This window comes from Scyliorhinus torazame, chromosome 13 (genome assembly GCF_047496885.1).
Source record: "Scyliorhinus torazame isolate Kashiwa2021f chromosome 13, sScyTor2.1, whole genome shotgun sequence".
Classification (NCBI taxonomy): domain Eukaryota; kingdom Metazoa; phylum Chordata; class Chondrichthyes; order Carcharhiniformes; family Scyliorhinidae; genus Scyliorhinus; species Scyliorhinus torazame.
Window position 1 is genome coordinate 33,013,839 of NC_092719.1, and position 20,540 is coordinate 33,034,378.

The 20,540-nt window shown below is 42.7% G+C and overlaps 1 protein-coding gene across 7 annotated transcripts in view; it reads left to right on the forward strand.

The window, feature by feature from the left end:
* Nucleotides 1–20,540, forward strand: part of srpk2 (SRSF protein kinase 2) — a 366,377-nt gene that overhangs the window by 328,065 nt on the left and 17,772 nt on the right. For 4 of the 7 annotated variants that reach the window (XM_072471289.1, XM_072471292.1, XM_072471291.1 and 1 more), the window contains 5 exons: nucleotides 1,436–1,536; nucleotides 3,834–3,941; nucleotides 10,120–10,189; nucleotides 14,055–14,147; nucleotides 14,755–14,847. In XM_072471289.1, coding sequence (XP_072327390.1) covers nucleotides 1,436–1,536; nucleotides 3,834–3,941; nucleotides 10,120–10,189; nucleotides 14,055–14,147; nucleotides 14,755–14,847 — 465 coding nt within the window. The remainder of the gene's footprint in view (nucleotides 1–1,435; nucleotides 1,537–3,833; nucleotides 3,942–10,119; nucleotides 10,190–14,054; nucleotides 14,148–14,754; nucleotides 14,848–20,540) is intronic. The other 3 variants (XM_072471294.1, XM_072471293.1, XM_072471295.1) reach the window with 3 other exon arrangements.

A 20,540-nucleotide genomic window follows, 5' to 3' on the forward strand; every position in this document is an offset into this window, starting at 1 on the left:
AGGAAGGCAGGAAGGGATACCGAAGACACCTCTACCCAACAGCTAGTGTATACAGGCAACGCACCAACTCCCAGGCCCGGTGCTGCAGGAATCCGCCCTCCTGAAATACAGTGACCTCAATTTGTGGCATGACATGTCCCGAAATGGCCAACAACTGTGTGAGTGGTCACCCCATGTTGGTGACCTTAAAGGACCGAGTGGCCCTCAACTTCTATGCCTCTGGTTCATTTCAGGGCTCAGTGGGGGATCTGCACGGCATCACTCAATCAGCCCCAGACATCAGTCAAGTTGGTGTCTGATGCAGTCTTCAGACACACCTGCACTTTCATCGATTACCAGACAGACAAGTGCAGCCAGGTGGAGAAAGCACGAGGGTTTGCAGCGATGACTGGATTTTCACGAATCCATGATGCTATAGACTGCATACATGGCCATCAGGGCGCCTGCAGGAGAGCTGCAGTTTTTAATTGTCAGCGGGTGCACACCTGTTTTGTGTACACACCTGCTGACCTCAAAATTGCACAAATGCGTGATGACATCAGGAAATACACCCAACATCATCTCGCGATAGTTTGTGTACTTCAGGGTCGGCACGCACCTGCCTGCCCTTGTCTGTCTGGTAATCAATGAAACTGCGGGTGTGTCTGGCCTTTATTTCACTTCCTACACAATGCATAAAATGCAATTTGTAACCCTTATTATGTATTTTCTGCTTTAAGACTGTCTCTCTCAGTAAGGATTCTTCAATTTGACTGTTTCAAAGGCTTGTCTGCTGCTAGACTTGCTCAGAGATGCCCTCCCACTTTCCTTGGCGGGTAGAGTGCATGCGGTCAAAATGAACATCTGTGAGATTTTTATTTGTGTTCTGATGTCTTCCGATCTTCCACCCTAAATCTTTTTTCGCGAGGGTTTAATAGGTTAATCTCTGCCTTTGTTTGGGTGGGAAAGCCACCCAGGATTTCAAGAACCTTCCTGCAGAGAGGGCGACAATGGGTGGGTTGGCACTACCGAACCTGAGGCTCGATGACTGGGCGGTGAACATCGGGAAAGTGCGAGGGTAGTTCAAGGAGTTGAGGCCGAGGTGGGGACTGATGGAGGAGGCCTCTGTGTAGGATCGTGTCTAAGGGCACTGGTTACAGCCCATTTTCCGTTTTCTCCGGTAAAGGTCACAACAAGCCTGGTGGTAGTGGCATCTTAAAAAATTTAGAACCAATTTAGACAACATTGTGGATTGGGGTGCATGTCATTGCTGTCGCCATTTTGTGATAATCATAGGTTTGCACTGTCCAGGATGGATGCAGTGTATTTGTACACCAAAATCTTTTGTGTGTGTGTTCAAAAATTATTGTTTGTGATGCTCACTCTTATTTTTCGGGAGCAACATTAATACTTTGCCATTTGACACCAGAACATTATGATTATTTCTATCTTACAGTAAAGGTTCGGGCAGCTGATTTGTTGGTAAATCCACTTGATCCAAGAAATGCGGAGAAAATTAGAGTTAAAATAGCAGACTTGGGAAATGCTTGCTGGGTTGTAAGTACATAATGTTTTCTGAAATGTTTAACTCTTGTTAATATACTGTTCTGAAAATTAAAATTAGGTATGATTGAATGAATGCAGATTTTTTTTAAAAAATGCTCTTAACATACGTGTTAAAAAACAAATTTAGTCTATATCTAGTCTTATTTTTAAATCATCTGAGCTTGGTATTGATTAAGAGACTAACTCTCCAAAATGGGCTATTGCGCATCCCTTGACATTGACCTGACAACAACAACTTGTATTTAATAAAACATTCCAAGGCACTTCACAGGAGAACCATAAAGCAAAATTTGACTCCAAACTACATAAAGTGATATTAGGGCAGATGGCCAAAAGCTTAGCCAAAGAGTTCAGGTTTAAGGAGCATCTCAAAGAAGAGAGTTGAGAGACACCAGAGGTTCAGAAAGATTTCCAGAAATCACGGCATTGGAAACTGAAAGGCACAGACCCCAGTGACGGAGTAGTTAAAATTGAGGACGCTCAAGATGTCAGAAATAGGGGAGCACAGATATCTTGGAGGATTTTGAGGTCGGAGGAGATTACGGAGATGTTGAAGGGCAGGGTCAAAGAAGAGAATTTTAAAACTGGGGCATTGCTTAATGAGATGTCCATGTAGGTGAATGGAACTTGGTGCAAGTAAGGACAGAGACAGCAGAATTTTCGAGGGTAGAATATGAGATGGCAGCCAAGTGTGTTTAGGGAGTCAAGCCTAGAGGTAACAAAGACATGGATGAGGTTTTCAGCAGCTGGTGAACTGAAGCGGGCAGAGTCAATGATGTGGCTGAGGTTGAAAATGGGCATCGTTAGTGATGATGTGGGATGTGGTCAGTAGCCCATTTCAGGGTGAAATATGACATCAAGGTTCAGAACAGTCTGGTTCAATCTCCCAATTGTCCCCATATTGCCTGCATTATAACACTTCAAAATTCTTCATTGACTTTAAAGCACTTTGAGATGTCTGGTGGAATATAAATGCAAGCTTTTTACATTTTAAAATACATTTTTGAAAGGGTGATTGGTAAATATTCATGACTTGTGAAAAAATTGTATGGATCTGCATTGCTTAAACTGAGCTTCTCTTTCATCTATCTTAACAGAACATACGAAGTAGGAGCAGGAATAGGCCATTCGGCATTTCGAGCATTTTCTGCCATTCAGTTAAATCGTGACTGATCTGATCATAGAATCACAGAATCCTTTACAGTGCAGAAAGAGACCATTCGGTCCATCGAGTCAACACTGGCTCTCTGAAAGAGCATTCTATCTAGTCCCACTTCCCTGCCTTAATCCCGTAACTGTGCACACTCTTTCTTTTCAGATAGCAATCTAATTCCTTTTAGAGGACCTCAATCAAACCTGCCCCCACCACCCTCTGAGGAAGTTCATCCCAGACTCCAGCCACCATCTGTGAGAAAAATCTTTTCTCATGTCGCTTCTACTCTTTGTTATTTTGAATCTGTGTCCTCTAGTTCTTAGATGCTCTCTTGAATGGGAACAGTTTCTCATTTTTGGCCCTGTCTATAGCCTTGTATAGCTCTATCAAGTTTTCTCTCAGTCTTTTCTCCAAGGAAAACAGTCCCAACCTCTCCAACCTGTCAGCATTACTATAGTTCTTTATCCTTGGAATCATTCTTGTGAATCTCCACTGTACCAATACCTTCATGTAATTCCTCAAGTATGCTGCCCAGAACTGGACGGAGTACTCCAGATGAGGCTTAACATGTATTATCATGGCCCCCAACACCACATTCCCACCTACGCCCAGTAACCTTTGACTCCCTTGTTAACTTGCAACGCCCTTTTTTAAACTGAATTTTTTACTGATAGAATACAATCCAGTTAATTCCACAATTGTACTTCTTTTTGCTTTGGAAAATTTGTAAAGACTGAACTTGGTTGATGCAAACTAAAATTATTTTTTATTTGAGGTTGAGTTAGATTTTTGATAGGCAAGGGAGTCGAGGGCTGTAAGGGGCAGACAGGAAAGTGGAGTTGAGACTGCAACTAGAGCAGCCATGATCTTATTGAATGGTGGAGCAGGCTCGCAGGACCAAATGGCCTACTCCTGTAAGCAGATAGTTTGCTTGTTATATAATGAAATTGGCCTTTGAGAGTTCAGTCAAAACTCTGAAGAAAATCAGCTCCAATCTTTGTGCGATGATGGGCACAAACGTTTAGCGATGTATTAAAACCATTCCTTCAATGTTTTGTGCTCCTATCATATGTTTTGTAATGTTGAGCAAACAATCTGTGCTACATCTCTGCTTTACAAAAATCATTTATTACAGCATAAGCATTTCACAGAAGATATCCAGACAAGACAATATCGGTCAATAGAAGTTCTAATTGGTGCTGGGTATAGCACACCTGCTGATATATGGAGCACAGCCTGTATGGTAAGCTAAGAATTAAGTAAATTTTCAAAGAGGCAATAAGCAATGTATTTCATCTAGCCCCATGTTATGTTAAGTTTTGCTACATACATTTATGTGGTGATGTAACGTTTAAATGAATTCTTAGAACTTTAGTGTTACAAGTTGTAAATATTTAATATCTAGCTAATCTTAAATATTTTATTCTTCAAGAAGTGGCTCTGTTCACTGAAAGTATACTCACTTAAATGAACTGTGGGTTCAAGCCCTACTTTAGGTAGTTGAATACAAAATCTCGATATGGTGCAATGCTGAGGGAATGAGACATTATCAGAGGTACGTTCTTGCATAAAAATAGATGGAAATGCAGCAAGAGTAGGGGTAAACCAGGAACCTTTGTCACTGTAGGTAACTTAGATATATTACAAATTGTCTTGCAATCTTCAAGATTTAAAAGTAGTAAAAAGCATTCCTCATCTGAATGTGGTTTGGGCTGTAAACCGATGAACAGGTATATGAATAAAAATTGTTATCTGTAACAATGTAGGTTTACAAAACCTATTCAATACTTCTGGCATACCCTGGTCAACATTCCTCTCTCAGCCAAAACAAAAACAGAGCACCATGACATTGATTTCATTTCATTTCATGCATTGGGGCCTTGCTGGACAGCAAGTGGCGCAGTGGTTAGCACAGCTTCCTTGCGGCACCGGGGTCCCAGGTTCGATTATGGCTCTGGGTCACTGACCATATGGGGTTTGCACATTTTCCCCGTGTTTGCGTGGGTTTCACCCCTACAACCCAGGCTAGGTGGATTGCCGATGCTAAATTGCCCCTTAATTGGAAAAAATTAATTTGGTACTCTAAATTTTTTTTTAAAATGCATCGGGGCCTTGCTGTTTGCACACAGGCTGTCACTTCTGCCTATATAACTGCATTAATTCATTTATTGAGAATGAACAGCTTTAGATTGCCCAGCAGATATATAATAAAGAGCAAAAATGTAAGTTCATTTGATCTTTCCTTATTGTAAAACAACATGAACTTGATTTATTCTACAAGTAGTCAATTACGTTAAAAGGAAGTGTTTAAATGCAAACGCAACTCAAATACTTTTTTGATTGAAGCATGGCAATATGTTGTCTCAGTACAGTTCATGAGAATTGTGCTCATGGTATTCAGCATAGTAAATGAGCTGCTGGGCATTCTAGGTCTCGGTGTTCAATATCTTGAAAAATATGGAATTTGCAATTACATGCTGCTCCCAAACCTGCAAACTTAGAAACTCCACCATCCACAAAATTGAGAACAACTGCTTGGGAACACTATCCCCTAACAAATTTCCCTCCATGTCATGTATCATCTTGATACTTACACGTATCACCATTCACTTATTCATTGCAGGGTCAATGTCCTGCAACTCCCTACCTAACAGCATTTTGATAGTAGCTTCCTTACATGAACTTCCATGATTTAAGAAGAAGGTGCAGCCTTCATGGGCAGCTCAAACACGCAATGAGTGCCAATCAGTGGCATCCACATTGTGACAGTGAATTTTGAAAATATTCTTTCGGTAGTTTCCAATAAAACCTCAAATCACATAATTTCAGTAACCTCACGCTTTTGTTAAGTTTAAATAGGATGCTACAACCACTCACTGGCCAAGGATAACAGTTGCGGTCTCCAAAAAATCTAAATGCAAAAGGTACTGCCTCTTCTGCTCCATAGATCCCCCGAACAACTGACAGTTGAATTGCTTTGTGTTGACACCCTTGGGTATCAACAGTGAGTGATTGTGGTCTCATAGACATACATAGAATTTACAGTGCAGAAGGAGGCCATTCGACCCATCGAGTCTGCACCGGCTCTTGGAAAGAGCACCCTACCCAAGGTCAACGCCTCCACCTGATCCCCATAACCCAGTAACCCCACCCAACACTAAGGGCAATTTTGGACACTAAGGGAAATTTATCATGGCCAATCCACCTAACCCGCACATCTTTGGACTGTGGGAGGAAACCGGAGCACCCGGAGGAAACACACGCACACACGGGGAGGACGTGCAGACTCCGCACAGACAGTGACCCAAGCCGGGAATCGAACCTGGGACCCTGGAGCTGTGAAGCAATTGTGCTAACCACCATGCTACCGTGCTGCCCCATGTCTCACCTCTGAATAAAAAGGTCCAGAGTTTAAACTCTACCTCAGAGACTCAAGTACAAAATCTAGACTGACGCTCCAGTGCTGTACTGAGGGTGTGCTATTGGAAATTGGACATTTAACCAAGGCAGTGTGTATCCTCTCCAATGGAAAGTGACCCCATGGCACTTTTCAAAGAAGAGCTGGGGACTTTTCTGAACTGATCAGTATTTATACCCAAAGTAGTTTTTTTTAAGATAATGGGTGGGTATATAGCAGGCCTGTTCACCATGGCCTGCTATATCCTGGGCAAGATTTCCGAACGCGACCCTCCCCCCAGCCGGTGGTGTGAACCTGATTTCCATGATTTAAAATATGTTTTAATATCATTAAACAGCTTTATGCCGTAGCGTCCGGCACCATGAAGTGCTCTCATCCCCTGCCCCCCACCCCCTTCACCCGATTTGTTTTCTTTTGACAGTGCCGGAAGATTTGGTAAGAAAGCTTGACTGTGTTTCTGGAGAGAAACACACCTGTATTCAGAACCTGACACTTTGCCATTTAAAAAAAAATGCCCCAATATGTTCAACATCATGGGCACGATTCGCCGACCCCCCGCCGGGTCGGAGAATCGCCGGGGGCTGGCGTGAATCGCGCCCGAATTCTCCGCCACCAGAGAATCAGCAGGGGGCGGGAATCGCGCCGCACCGGTTGGCGGGCTCCCCCCCGGCGATTCTCCGGCCCGCAATGGGCCGAAGTCCCGCCGCTGTCAACCCTCACCAGCCGGCGTGGATTGAACCACCTACCTTACCGGCGGGGGCAGACGGCGCGAGCGGGCTCCGGGGTCCTGGGGGAGGGGGGGGGGGTGCGGGGTGATCTGGCCCCGGGGGGTGTCCCTACGGCAGCCTGGCCCGTGATCGGGGCCCACCGATCGGCGGGCGGGCCTGTGCCATGGGGGCACTCTTTTTCTTCCGCCTTTGCCATGGTCTCCACTATGGCGGAGGCGGAAGAGACCCCCTCCACTGCGCATGCGCGGGGATGCCGTGAGCGTCCACTGATGCTCCCGCGCATGCGTCGCCCGGTGAAGTCCTTTCGGTGCCGGCTGGCGTGGCGCCAAAGGCCTTTCCCGCCAGCCGGCGGGGCGGAAATCACTCCCGGGCGGGCCTAGCCCCTCAAGGTGTGGGCCTGGCCCCTAAAGGGGCGGAGAATTCCGATGCCGGAGTGGTTCCCGCCACTCCATTACGCCGGATTCCCCCGCCCCGCCGGGTAGGGGAGAATCCCGGCCCTTATTGCTTTTTGTGGGATCTTCCTACAATCAAATTGACTGCCATGTTTCCTTGGTTACAATGGTGACTGCACTTGGGCAGCACGGTAGCATTGTGGATAGCGCAATTGCTTCACAGCTCCAGGGTCCCAGGTTCGATTCCGGCTTGGGTCACTGTCTGTGCGGAGTCTGCACATCCTCCCCATGTGTGCGTGGGTTTTCTCCAGGTGCTCCGGTTTCCTCCCACAAATCCAAAAATGTGCAGGTTAGGTGGATTGGCCATGATAAATTGCCCTTAATGTCCAAAATTGCCCTTAGTGTTGGGTGGGGTTGCTGGGTTATGGGGATAGGGTGGAGGTGTGGACCTTGGGTAGGGTGCTCTTTCCAAGAGCCGGTGCAGACTCGACGGGCCGAATGGCCTCCTTCTGCACTGTAAATTCTATGAAAAGGTCATCTTGCTTTTCCAGTGCTTGCTTGTCCATCTGCTTTACATTCAGTCAATAACTTTCAGTGACTGACTGCTTGGCATCTATTGATTTATTTATTTGTAATTTGTTACATTCGGTGGAATTTTCCCATAATCTTTTCAGAGTGTCTGTCAGGTTCTGACTGAAAGTTGGTATGTATCTCTCCAGATGCACTGCTGAGTTTTCAGACCATGTGCAACTAAGAGTCAACCACATTTCTGTGGTTCTGGAGTAATAAATAAGTCAGACCAGGTAAGAATGGCAGATTTCTTTCCTAAAAGAACATTAGTGAACCTGATGGGTTTTACTGATGCTGACTTTTAAATTAAATTTTTTTTTTTTTAAATAGAGAAGTCAACTTCTGGAAGTTGTTGAAATATGAATGTAAAACAGCTGGGCAAGCAAGCACAGGAAAAACAATGGGCGGGATTCTCCGCCACGCCACATTTCTGCCCCGAACCGCTGAAGGGATTCTCCGTTATGCCGGCCGGTCAATGGGGTTTCCCATTGTGGGGCAGCCCCACGCCGTCGGGAAACCCCCGGGCGCCAGCAAAACGGAGAATCCCACCGGCGGAGAATCACGCCCAATATGTGAGCAGTAAGGTGGATGCACCTTTCTGGTGAGCTGATAACTGCATTGTCACTGAAGCTGATCGGATTAGAAACAATTACCTTTCTTTTATTGCTTTATACAACCTGAGGACAACCTTAAATAATTAAAATTCACTGAATTTAAACTCCTCGGCTGCCATACTAGGATTTGAACTCATGTCTCCAGATCATTAGTCCAGCTTCTGGAATACTACTACCTAAATGTTTAAACTTTCAAAGTCTGCATCAAGCATCAGATTCGCTGGTGACAATCCAATGGCTGCTTCATCATTAACTAATGACAACAACCACTTGGTCTAACCTCTTTTTTTGTGCCACTTGTCATGATGAACATGCTTCCAGTTAAAATTCATGAGCATTTCAAAGTTACCTTTTTCGTTAAAATTTAATCAAATTCCTCCATATGTAAGTTATGAGTTAGATCCATCATCAAACTCTTTCTTGGGCAGCATGGTGGCGCAGTGGTTAGCACTGCAGCCAAATGGCACTGTGGATTCGGGGGTAGGTGGATTGGCCATGGTAAATTGCTCCTTAATTGGACAAAAATAACTGGGTACTCTAAATTTCTCCACAAATTCAAACGCTTTTTCTGCTGCCTGATGTCACTACTATTCGTCTACCTTTAGTCTGCATTGATGTATCATCACATTGGTCTCATCTTTGTTCTAACCTTTGCAACTTTTGGTTTCAGCAACTGTAACTGAATGGATTCATTGGTAATTGGGCTAATTCTGCCTCTTGATATGTAGCTCTCCTATTCATTCCGAACACTGCTTAATTCACTTTATAATTTGAATCAAATCTATTTTGGTTATGCAATTAATTCTTTTTCCTTTTTTCTTTTTTAAATTTAGAGCACCCAATTATTTTTTTCCAATTAAGGGGCAACTTAGCATGGCCAATCCACCTACCCTGCACATCTTTTTGGATTGTAGGGCTGAGACCCACGCAGCTATGGGGAGAATGTGCAAACTCCACATGGACAGTGATCCGGAGCCAGGATCGAACTGGGTCCTCGAGGCTGTGAGGCTGCAGTGCTAACCACTGTGCCACCGTGCCACCCTATGGTTCTGCAATTCCAACTTGCTTACACCCAATCTTTTTTTCCCAATTATGGGGCAATTTAGTGTGGCCAATCCACCTAACCTGCGCATCTTTGGGTTGTGGTAGTGAAACACAAGCAGACACTGGGAGAATGTGAAAACTCCATACGGACAGTGACCCGGGGCTGGGATCGAAACTGGGTCTTCAGTGCCATAGGCAGCAGTGCTAACCACTGCACCATCGTGCCACCCACTTGTGTTGAAACATGAGCTCCATTCAATACCTTTACCTCCCTTCCTCCTCCCCACCTATAACATTGAATCGTGGAAATGATTGAAACCAAAGCTAGATGAAGAAGATACCATATATTTCTGCACAGCCTCAGAAATGTAATGTAGGTTGCAGCTACTATTGGAAGGCCGCTACCTTAAAATGAGCTTTCAGACTAATTAAACAGATTTTTGCAAATCTTTCATCGGAGTGTGTTTTTTAACAGGAATACACCAATAAGGATTTGTAGGTGGATATACTATGCATTTCATTACATAGTTAATACATATTTTGCATTTCAAAGCTTAACTGCACTTTCTATGAATCAAAGCAGAAAAATAAATCCTTGACTGAATACTGTTGGGGTATGTTGCTTCATTGAATCTTTATTTTATATTCCCAAAAGGCTTTTGAACTTGCAACTGGTGATTATTTATTTGAACCTCATTCTGGTGAAGACTATTCCAGGGATGAAGGTCAGTACATATGCATTTTGAGAAGTTAACTTCAAAAGTTCAATTTAAAACCTCATAATGAAAGTTAATTCCCAAAGATCATTTCAACACCAAATAAAATTGTATGGTTTTCTGATTCATGCCGTCAGCACAGTTTTCTTTTTGTTACTGCATCTGCTTATTCTTTATCCATTAGTTCAAAGCAAGTATCAAATTTAGGGGATTATGTCTTAGTAACTGATATTGATAGCAACTGACAGCAACTATTACTTTGTTGTGTCAAGTTCTCGCTAATTTGATAGTCGCTGTAACTTTTTAGAAGTTTTACTTTTTATCCTGATTGAAGTTCGTATTTTGGATGATTGGTGAAGAGCTGTGCAAGGTGAATGGTTATTCCTATGAATGTTTATTCTGAATTATTAATCTAAATATAGATATTAATTTTTAAAGGGTAGAAATTTGACTTGCATTGAACTCTACACACAATTGGAGGAATAAAATGGTAAGGAAACTGATTGAAGCAACATTCCTTCAGTGTAGCAAGAAGAAATATGTTTTAAAACCATTTCATATTTTTCAAATTCAACTTTCACAAACAAATAAATGTAATGTCATACAATGGATAGGTGTGTATGGGAGGAGAATTCTTAGGCACGTAGTCTATTAATAGTTTGGAGCCATGCAGTTGCCATCTGCACCTAGTGAGTTTCCCCAACCAGTTATGTAGAAGGCTTTAATCCAAGCCTAAAGAGATAGCAGAGGCTGCACTGCAAGAGCTAGTAGAGGCTCTATGCCAAAAGACTGGCCGACAGCTATTTTGATATCTATATTTAAAAAGGGAGATAATTTCATGCAATGTTTCTAAGGCCAGATGGAGTAAGTTCTATGAATGAAAAATATTTGAATTTTTGGTCAAAGGTGTAATTTAAAACACTTCGAAACCAAAAATATAATTTAATCAGGACTATTGGACCGCACATTGCATTCATGAGCTGTAATCAAAGCATATGGAATCAAGGAATAAGTAGTAGAATCAACAGTAAGCTGGCTATAAATCAAAACAAAGGTAGCAGTTAACAGTAGTTACTCAGGCTGGCAGAGGGGAACTGGTGTTTCACATGGATCGGTGATAGTCTAGTCTTGTTTACCAAATCGGAAGTACAATTTCAAAAATTGCAGCTGACACCAAAATAGAGGGAACAAGCCAAGATAACGCTGATGGGTTCAAGCCTGGAAATGTCAGCATATAACCTTTGTTTGAGGGACTGGGTGAAGCGTAGAGCGAGAAAGAATGCTGTTCTGAACAGTTAGAGAGGAGAAAGCTTTGGGAATCGACCAAGAGAGGCCATGAAAGTTGCCACCGAAGCAGAATGTTCCTAACAGAAGGAAAAGTGCTTTATTGAATGCACGTATTGCCTTTGCTTGGCTGTGTGCGTAGAAAGAGAGCTGCATGTTTATTTTAAAGTGTTGTTTAATGGGAAATAGTGTGTTAAGGTTAAGAAACTACATGTAATCTGTTAGTGTTAGAGTTGAAGTTTTGTTTTCTTTTTGTTTATAAAATAACAAAGTCCTATTTCTTACCACGCCTGGAACGAATCGATCTTTCTACACCGTCTCAAAACTTAAAAAGGTTATGGCTCTGGTTCAGTCTCTTAGCGACTGGTGAGAGCTGACCAGGCATCAGTGACAAAAGGATATAGAGGTATTCAAGAAGGTGCAAATTGATTCACAAGGATGATGTATGAACTGACAGATTACACCTATTAGGAAATATTGAACAGGCTAGGATTCTTTTCTCCAGAAAAGAAAAGATTGAAAGGGAACTTCATAAAGCTCTTAAAGGTCGTGAAAAGTTTTCATCAGGTAGAAGTAGGGAGCAGCATGGTAGCGCAGTGGTTAGCACAGTTGTTTCACAGCTCCAGGGTCTCAGGTTCGATTCTGGCTTGGGTCACTGTCTGTGTGGAGTCTGTACGTTCTCCCCGTATCTGCATGGGTTTCCTCCGGGTGCTCCGGTTTCCTCCCACAGTCCAAAGATGTGCAGGTTAGGTGGATTGGCCATTCTAAATTGCCCTTAGTGTCCAAAAAGTTTAGGTGGCATTACTGGGTTACGGTGATAGGGTGGAGGTGTGGGCTTGGGTTGGGTGCTGTTTCCATGGGCCCGTGCAGACTCGATGGGCCGAAGGCCTCCTTCTGCACTGTAAATTCTATGAAGTAGAGAGAATGCTTTGTCATATGAAGAGACCAAAACTGGGGCCATAAGTTTAAGGTAATTAAAACTCCAGTAGGGAATACAAGAGAAACTACTTTATCCAGAGAGTGGTTAGAATGTGGAACTTGATACCACAAGCAGTAGTTGAGGTGAATAGCATAGTTACATTTAAGGGAAAGCTATAAGCACAAGAGGAAGAAAGGAGTGGAAAGTTGGATTAGATCGAGTGGAGTTGGAGGAGGTTTGAGTATATCATAAATACTATGCATTTGGGCCATAACTTCCGAGCTCCAGGGTGTCGTATTGGGGGCTACCCTAAACATGCATGATGGACCCCCCACCCCATCTGGACCTTCCCAGGTAAGGTTTGCACAGCAATTCCTCAGTAGTGTAAACTTACCCTGAGCGATTGCTCTTCACTGGGAACCATCTGGAATTAGATTTAAATCGCAACCTTTGGATGCTTCCGACTGGTTTACATCAATAGTTACCCAGAAAAGGTAGAAGAATGAAAACCTCTCCTAATTTCTGGGTATCTATTGCACAGACCCAGAGAGCCCCCCCCCCCCCCCCCCACCCAAACTCCCAGGTGGCTCCCCTGAGTACCATCCCACAGAAATTGCCCCACCCCAAGGGAGTGCACCCCCTGATGGGAACTCCCAAACCCACGGGATTCCCTCACAGGGATTCTTTCCCCTTCACGCCCCCTCCCCACCTCTCCCCGAAGCCTGACAACCCCCTGCCCCCACAGACATAGCCCAGTTTCCTTCTTCAAATCCCACCCTCTTACCTTATTCATTCATCTTCTCTCTGGCTTGTCAAGTGCCTTTAAACTTGCCTGGTTTACAGCAGAGAATGCCATAAAAAAGGGAGCATGGCATCTTTGCACCCGACTCAAAGTTAGGTGCAGAGACCAGATCTCGCCTGGCCTGAGACGGAAGGTTGGGCAAGATGGGATTTTTAAAAATTTACGGTTTAAAAAAAAAATTAGGAGCAGACCAACAATCCGACTCTGATTGCCGCTCCGAGGAGGTTCAGGCCCAATTTTGTAAATACTGCAACCGTAATTAAAGACTTTTTAAGTGCTTTAGATAGAAATGATTTACTTTTCCTTTAAAATAATAAGACAAACTAGTGTACACAAAAAAAATTCTAAAGCTCATAACACACATTTGTCTGAACATCTTATTTTGATGCTGTTTGTTAAAACACACTTTCATTTCTTGCAAGGTGAATTTGCACATAACTTTTGAAAATACATTGGCAGCCCTAACTGCCTCTGGTACATATTTTTAGTGTTGTGATGTCTCTTGATATTTGGTTGATGAAGTAATTTAACACTATTTTCTGTTAAACTTTAAATGTTTGATTATTAATTTCACTGGTGATATTCATGCTTTCATCTGTGTTCCAACCTTTTCATTTCCAAGTCTATTTGCTTGTAGCACCCCCTTGCAGTAGACCCATAGGCACAATGCCTTGTAAGTCTTGCAGCAGGTTATGATGCCATAGACCTGATTTAACCTAAAATCTTCTGCCTGGGATTGCTGCAAACATGGGTGGTTTGAATCTGTTTTCCAATTTTACTAATTCCAGTTTCTTTTCCTCTTTTTATGTCCCACCCGTTTCCTTCCCTGTCCTTACCCACTCCTGTATCCTTTTTTCTCTCCCTCATAGACCACATAGCACACATCATAGAGCTGCTAGGCAATATCCCAAGACACTTTGCTCTTTCTGGGAAATATTCTCGGGAATTCTTCAATCGCAGAGGTAGTACCTCTTCTCTTTGGAAGGTCCTGTAACACAGACAGAAGTGGATAGAGGTTTCCATGGCAACTGAATTACAATATTTTTGGCCCGACCTGTAGCTAAGGCTGATGTTCGATGAAACCAGTGGGAATATCAGTGATGAAATTTCGAAGTAGTCTACCATTGAAAACTAATATAATGCAGATTACACTGATCTGTTGCTGGAAGTGTATTTCCTGCACTGTAACTAGTTTTAAATTGTGACATTGCAGGATATACATGAAATTATCAATTCTATGAGCAGGCACAGCTAAAACAGAAAAGTATCCTGTTGACATTGGTATAGTAACCAATAGCACCAGCCTAACTTTTCAGAGAAAATTCTTGCTATGTTCTTTTGAACTTAATTTTTTAAAATCAGTCATTTTTTTAAATGCTGAAATAATCCCAAAGGATTAAAAGCAGAAATATGATAAAGGTTTAAAGTTTATGGAAGCCCAAGAGATTCTGAGGCTGTTTCGGTGCCAAGGATGAGACACTCTTGTCTGTACCAGGACTAGTATAACATGATGCATGCATTGTACTGATTAAACTGTTTTTGTTTTGCTGGCAATATTCTTCAATGCAGATCACATAGCTTTGATCATTGAACTGCTGGGGAAAATCCCTCGAAAGTTCGCAATGTCTGGGAAATATTCCAAGGAGTTTTTCACCAAAAAAGGTAACAATAGTTGTGAAGCACTGACTCAAGTGTATTAAATGTTCAGAGGTGATTTGCTTAGGGAGCGTATTAAAAAAATGTTCTTGTCAACTTGTAACGATTGAGTAGATAACCTAACGCTGCACTTTTAAGGGTGGGTGATATCTGGAGAAGTCAGAAGTGTCTGTCAAGAAGCCGATGGATGTTATTGAAATGCTGAGTATCTCCATATTTCCTTGAGATTTGTTGCATCCTTTGGAAAGCACACTGGTTACTGTCCTACTTTTCAGTATCAGTGGCTTTGTGTACAATTTAAATCAGGCATAAGTAATAAACAGGCTCTGAAAATGGCTAACTATTTTAGGCACAATTTATATGTGCATTGGCACGCTATTTTAGTGCAAAACTTTTTTAAAACAGTTCTGGTGTATCCAGCCAGTGGCAGAGAGGGAGCGCACACTGCTGATTGTGTTTAAAACTGAGGCCTTAAACCCTGGAGACCTATGAACGTCTTCTCCTGGATTCAGCGAGGATGCAGTGATAAGGTGAATTGGGAGGCCTAGTGGCGAAGCACAATTGCAGAGAAGCTGCATCCCTTTTTCATCATGATGCGCCCTTTGAGCCCTGACTTCAGTTCATTGAATTTCACTGCTTTTAAACAGACCTGTCTTTGTTATTAATTCTCGATCCCTTCCTGGCTCAAACAGTGATGTGAGAAGAAGGGGTCTTGATTCATGCGGTACTGGTATCGGTTTTAAGGGAAGTGGGAGCTATTTGTTGGGAAGAACTCCGTTCAAATCGGCTGGGACCAGTGTCCTGACAAATCGTATAACAGGGCTTTAAATAAACAAGGGGGGGATTGGTGGGGAGGATTCATGTGGGAGATTTAGATATCTAAACAGAAAGGTCAAGGCATCAGAACAGGGTAGCAATGTAGGTAAATATAAGCAGAATGGGACAGGAAGAGACAGTTTAACAAAAATTATATGTCAGCAAGTAACTTCAATGCAAAGAATAGTAGTTTTAAAAAATGAAATTAAATGCTCTTTGAATGAATGAAGCATTTACAATAAGATAAATGGCACAAATAAAAGTAAATTGTTTTGATTTACCATTACAGAGACATGATTATAAGGTGATCAAGATTGGGAAATAAGTATTTCTGGGTACACAATATTTTGAAAAGACAGATTGAATAACGAAGGAGGATGGGGTTAGCCCTGATAGCAAATGATGATACAAGGACATGAGTGAGAAAGAATCTGGCCTCAGAAAATTGTGAAGTAGAATCAGTATGGGTTTTGACAGTTTTCTGGAGCAATCCATTGTAGAACCATCTAGAGATAAAGTTATGTTAGATGCAGTATTGTGTAATAAGGCAGGGTTAATTAGTAATAACATAGTAAAAGATCCATTGGGAATTGTGATCATAATACCATTCAATTCCATGTTGAAAGTGACATACTCTAATCACAAACAAGAATCTGGGGAGAACTTGCTGAGGCTGATTCGGTATATATAGGCTAAAAAATATGTCAGTAAACGTTGGTCCCTTGGAAGCAGAAACAGGAGCAATTATCATGGGAATGAGGAAATTTCAGCGGCATTGAACAAATGCTTCGTCACTGTAGAAAACAAAAGTTGCATATCAGAAATAAAGGGTAACCTAGAGCTAAATAGAGTGAAGCAATTAAGGTAATTAGTATCAACAGAAAAAAGTATTGAAGAAGTTTGTGAGTCTGACAAATCCCTGGGACCTGATGTCCCATGGTTCTAAAAGAAATAGCAAGGAAGGAGAGACAACATGGAGTTATAGGCCATTAGTCTAACATGAGTAATTGGCAAAATGCTGAAATCTATTATTGAGGAAGTCTTGTCAAGGTACTTAGCAAAGTATCAAATGATTAGAAAAAGTCAACACGGTTTTACGTAAGGGAAATCTTGTTTTATAAATTTTTAGTTTTTTTGAGGATGCAACTAGGGTAGAGACAGTAGATCCAGTACCTGAATTTCCAGAAGGAATTTGATAAAGTGCTACACAAGATAAGAGCTCAAGGAGTTGTGGGTAATATCGGAACATGGATAGGGGATTGGTTAACGGACAGAAGGCAAAGAGTGGACTTAACTAAGGCATTTTCAAGTTGGTAGGCTGTGACTAGTGGAGTGCTGCAAGGATCAATGCTGGGGCTTCAGCTATTTCCAAACATATTAATGACTTAGATGAAGATACAGGGAAGTAATGTATCGAGGTTTGATGATGATACAAAGTTATGTGCAAAGGAAAGCTGTGTGGAGAACAGAGAGAGGCTGCAAAGAGATATATACAGCTTAAGTAAGTGGGTAACATGATGGCAGATGGAGTATGATGTGAGGATGTGTGAGGTTATTCACTTTGGTAGTAAGAATAGCAAGGCAGAATGTTTTATAAAAGGTGCGAAACTTGCAAATGTTGATGTTCAGAGAGACTTGGGTATGCTTGCATAAGGAATAGAGAAAGTTAGCATGTAGGTACAGCAAGCAATTAGGAAAACAAATGACATATTGGCCTTTATTGAAAGGGATTGGAATTCCAAAATAAAGACATTTTGCTACATTTGTACAGGATTATGGTGCGATCACATCTGGAATACTATTTGCAGTTTTAGTCCCCATATTTGAAGAAAGGTATCCTTGGATTGAAGGTGGTACAGCAAGGGTTCACTAAATTGGTCCCTTGGACGAGGGGGTAGTCCTCTGATGAGAAGCTTAATAAACTGGGCTTATACCCTCTGTAGTTGAAAAGAATGGGAGGTGACACTAAGAATTTGTTTCCGTTGGTCAGGTAATTTCAAACAGGGGGCACAGTATAAGAATAAGGGAGCAAGCTCAATGGGCTGTATGGCCTACTCTCTCATATTTCTAGTGTTGCTGTATTCCCCTCAACTCCACGCCCCTGACACTACTCAGCTTCCCCTGTGACACTGCTCAGTTCACCACCACCACTCCTCCATCCAACATATACACCACCAACAATTCTCAACCCCCAACAATCTTTATCCGCACACCTCAGGCATCGACCGGATTAAGGAGCCAAGGATTCCAGATGGTGAGCTCGAGGAGGTTGGAGTGAGCATTGCGAGGAGCGGTGACCTGTGTCAGGAATGTGCGTTGGGTAGTGAGCAGTATCAGGGAGTGGAGAAGATGAGCAATTTCGGGTGAAGGTGGGGGTGGTGAGCCATGTTGGGAAGAAAGTGAACTGTGTTGGGTGGTGAGCAGGGTCAGTGGTGTGGCGCAGTTGATGAGGAGTGTCAATGGGGATGGATCCTGGATGAGCAGTGTCAGGGTTGTCATGGGTGCTGGAGTGCTTTTGAGACACCCCATCTGATTTACTTACTGCTGCGTTCTTGAGCAAGCTTTATGTCATCTAGGGGCCGCGTAACATAAACAACATTGAGTATATGGCAAACAGCCCATGTTTATGTGGTGTCAGGTGCTGACAGGACCATCCGTGAGGGTTCCCATGGAGCCAATTGTGGCATACTGGAAGTTGCAAGTTTGGGGATAAATCAGCTCTCCAGAATTTCCAACTCTATTGCAACCCTCAATAGCAGCAATCGTCTCAGCATTCACCACTGTCAGGATCCAAAGATTTGGGCCATCAAGTCTTTTTCAAAATTAAAGTCACTTGATAACCAATTTATGCATGTTTAGAAAATGTGGTTTGTGGAATAATCGTAATGCTGTTTTGTTAAATTCTGTATTTAAGAGTAACGCACTTTTGGAGGTCAATTGGTGCTTTAGATATCCACCGTAAAACGCACTTTGCATTGTTTACCGTGCGTTGGTTCTAGGAAATCCTTTTAGTTTCATGTGATGTAAAGTTTTATTGGTGTAGCCATTGGAAAGACATTTCAAAAAGGTCAAACATTCAATGTGTAGAGTCTCTGGGATTTGTAAAAATATCAGGTATTTCAGAGAATAATAAAGTGATTCTCAAATAACCATGTTGTAGTAAGCTAACTCTGGTACATTTTTCTGTTGGCCCCCAAGGAAAGCTAAGGCAGTGAGAAATATAAATCCAAGTTAGGTCAAGCATTACTACTTAAAGCTTTCCTAAATGTTTTGTAGAATTGCCCAGTTTTCCTAGATGCAATACATTGTTACGACACCCTGGGCTAGTGCGTGGTCAATTCTGGACCCACTTGACCCCCAGTCGCAGCACAATTGAAATGAACCATTACTTCATCTATCACCAACCCCCCCCCCCCCCACCTTTAACTCGCCCCATCCTCGATGTGTATATATACACACACACAAGACAGACAAACACCGAGGCTAAAAGTCTCTGTTTCAGATGGATGTCTTCCAGTTGGATGAGGTCTGTGCTTTCAGTCTGTAATAATTTTCACTGTAGATTCATCAGGATCTCAATATTTCTCTGCAGATTCAGAAACCAATAGACAGGAAATCTTTTTGGAAAAAGAGAGAGCATGGGAGGGCAACTCACAGCCTCTCATCTCAGCATCCAGGAGTGTTCTGTGTTCTTCTTGGGACCTCTGAAAACCTCCCATCTGACTGAAGCAAATCACTGTCTGTTGCCAGGCAGAATTCGGTCTGGCAAATCAATTGGCCACAGCCTAACCAACCAAACTGAATCCCTCAGATCGCTAAGGTTCCAGAAAGTCTGAGTTCTTCTGATAATATAAATCTCCAAAAGCAACTTTACATAAGAACTAGGGACAGGATTAGGCTATCTGGCCCCTCGAGCCTGCTCCGCCATTTAATGAGATCATGGCTGATCTTTGTGGACTCAGCTCCACTCTCCGGCCTGTACATCATATCCCCGAGTCCCTTTATTCTTTAGAAAGGCATCTATCTTTTTCTTAAAAACGTTTAAAGAAGGAGCCTCAACTGCTTCACTGGGCAAGGAATTCCAGAGATTCACAACCCTTTGGGTGAAGAAGTTCCTCCTACACTCCGTCCTAAATCTACCTCCCCTTATTTTGAGGCCATGTCCCCTAGTTCTGCTTTCCCCGACCAGTGGAAACAACCTGCCCGCATCTATCCTATCTATTCCCTTCATAATTTTATATGTCTCAATAAGATCCCCTCGCACCCTTCTAAACTCCAATGAGTACAGTCCCAGTCTACTCAACCTCTCGTCATAATCTAATCCCCTCAACTCTGGGATCAACCTAGTGAATCTCCTCTGCACTCCCTCCAGTGCCAATATGTCCTTTCTCAGGTAAGGAGACCAAAACTGAACACAATACTCCAGATGCGGCCTCACCAACACCCTATACAATTGCAGCATAACCTCACTAGTCTTGAACTCCATCCCTCTAGCAATGAAAGACAAAACTCGATTAGCCTTCTTAATCAGCTATTGCACCTGCACACCAACTTTTTGCGACTCGTGCACCAGCACACCCAGGTCCCTCTGCACAGCAGCATGTTTTAACATCTTACCGTTTAAATAATAATCCATTCTGCTGTTATTCCTCCCAAAATGGATAGCCTCACACTTGGCAACATTGAATTCCATCTGCCAGACCCTAGCCCATTCACCTAACCTATCCAAATCCTTCTGCAGACTTCCGGTATCCTCTGCACTTTTTGCTTTACCACTCATCTTAGTGTCGTCTGCAAACTTTGACACATTGCACTTGGTCCCCAACTCCAAATCGTCTATGTAAATTGTGAACAACTGCGGGCCCAACACTGATCCTTGAGGG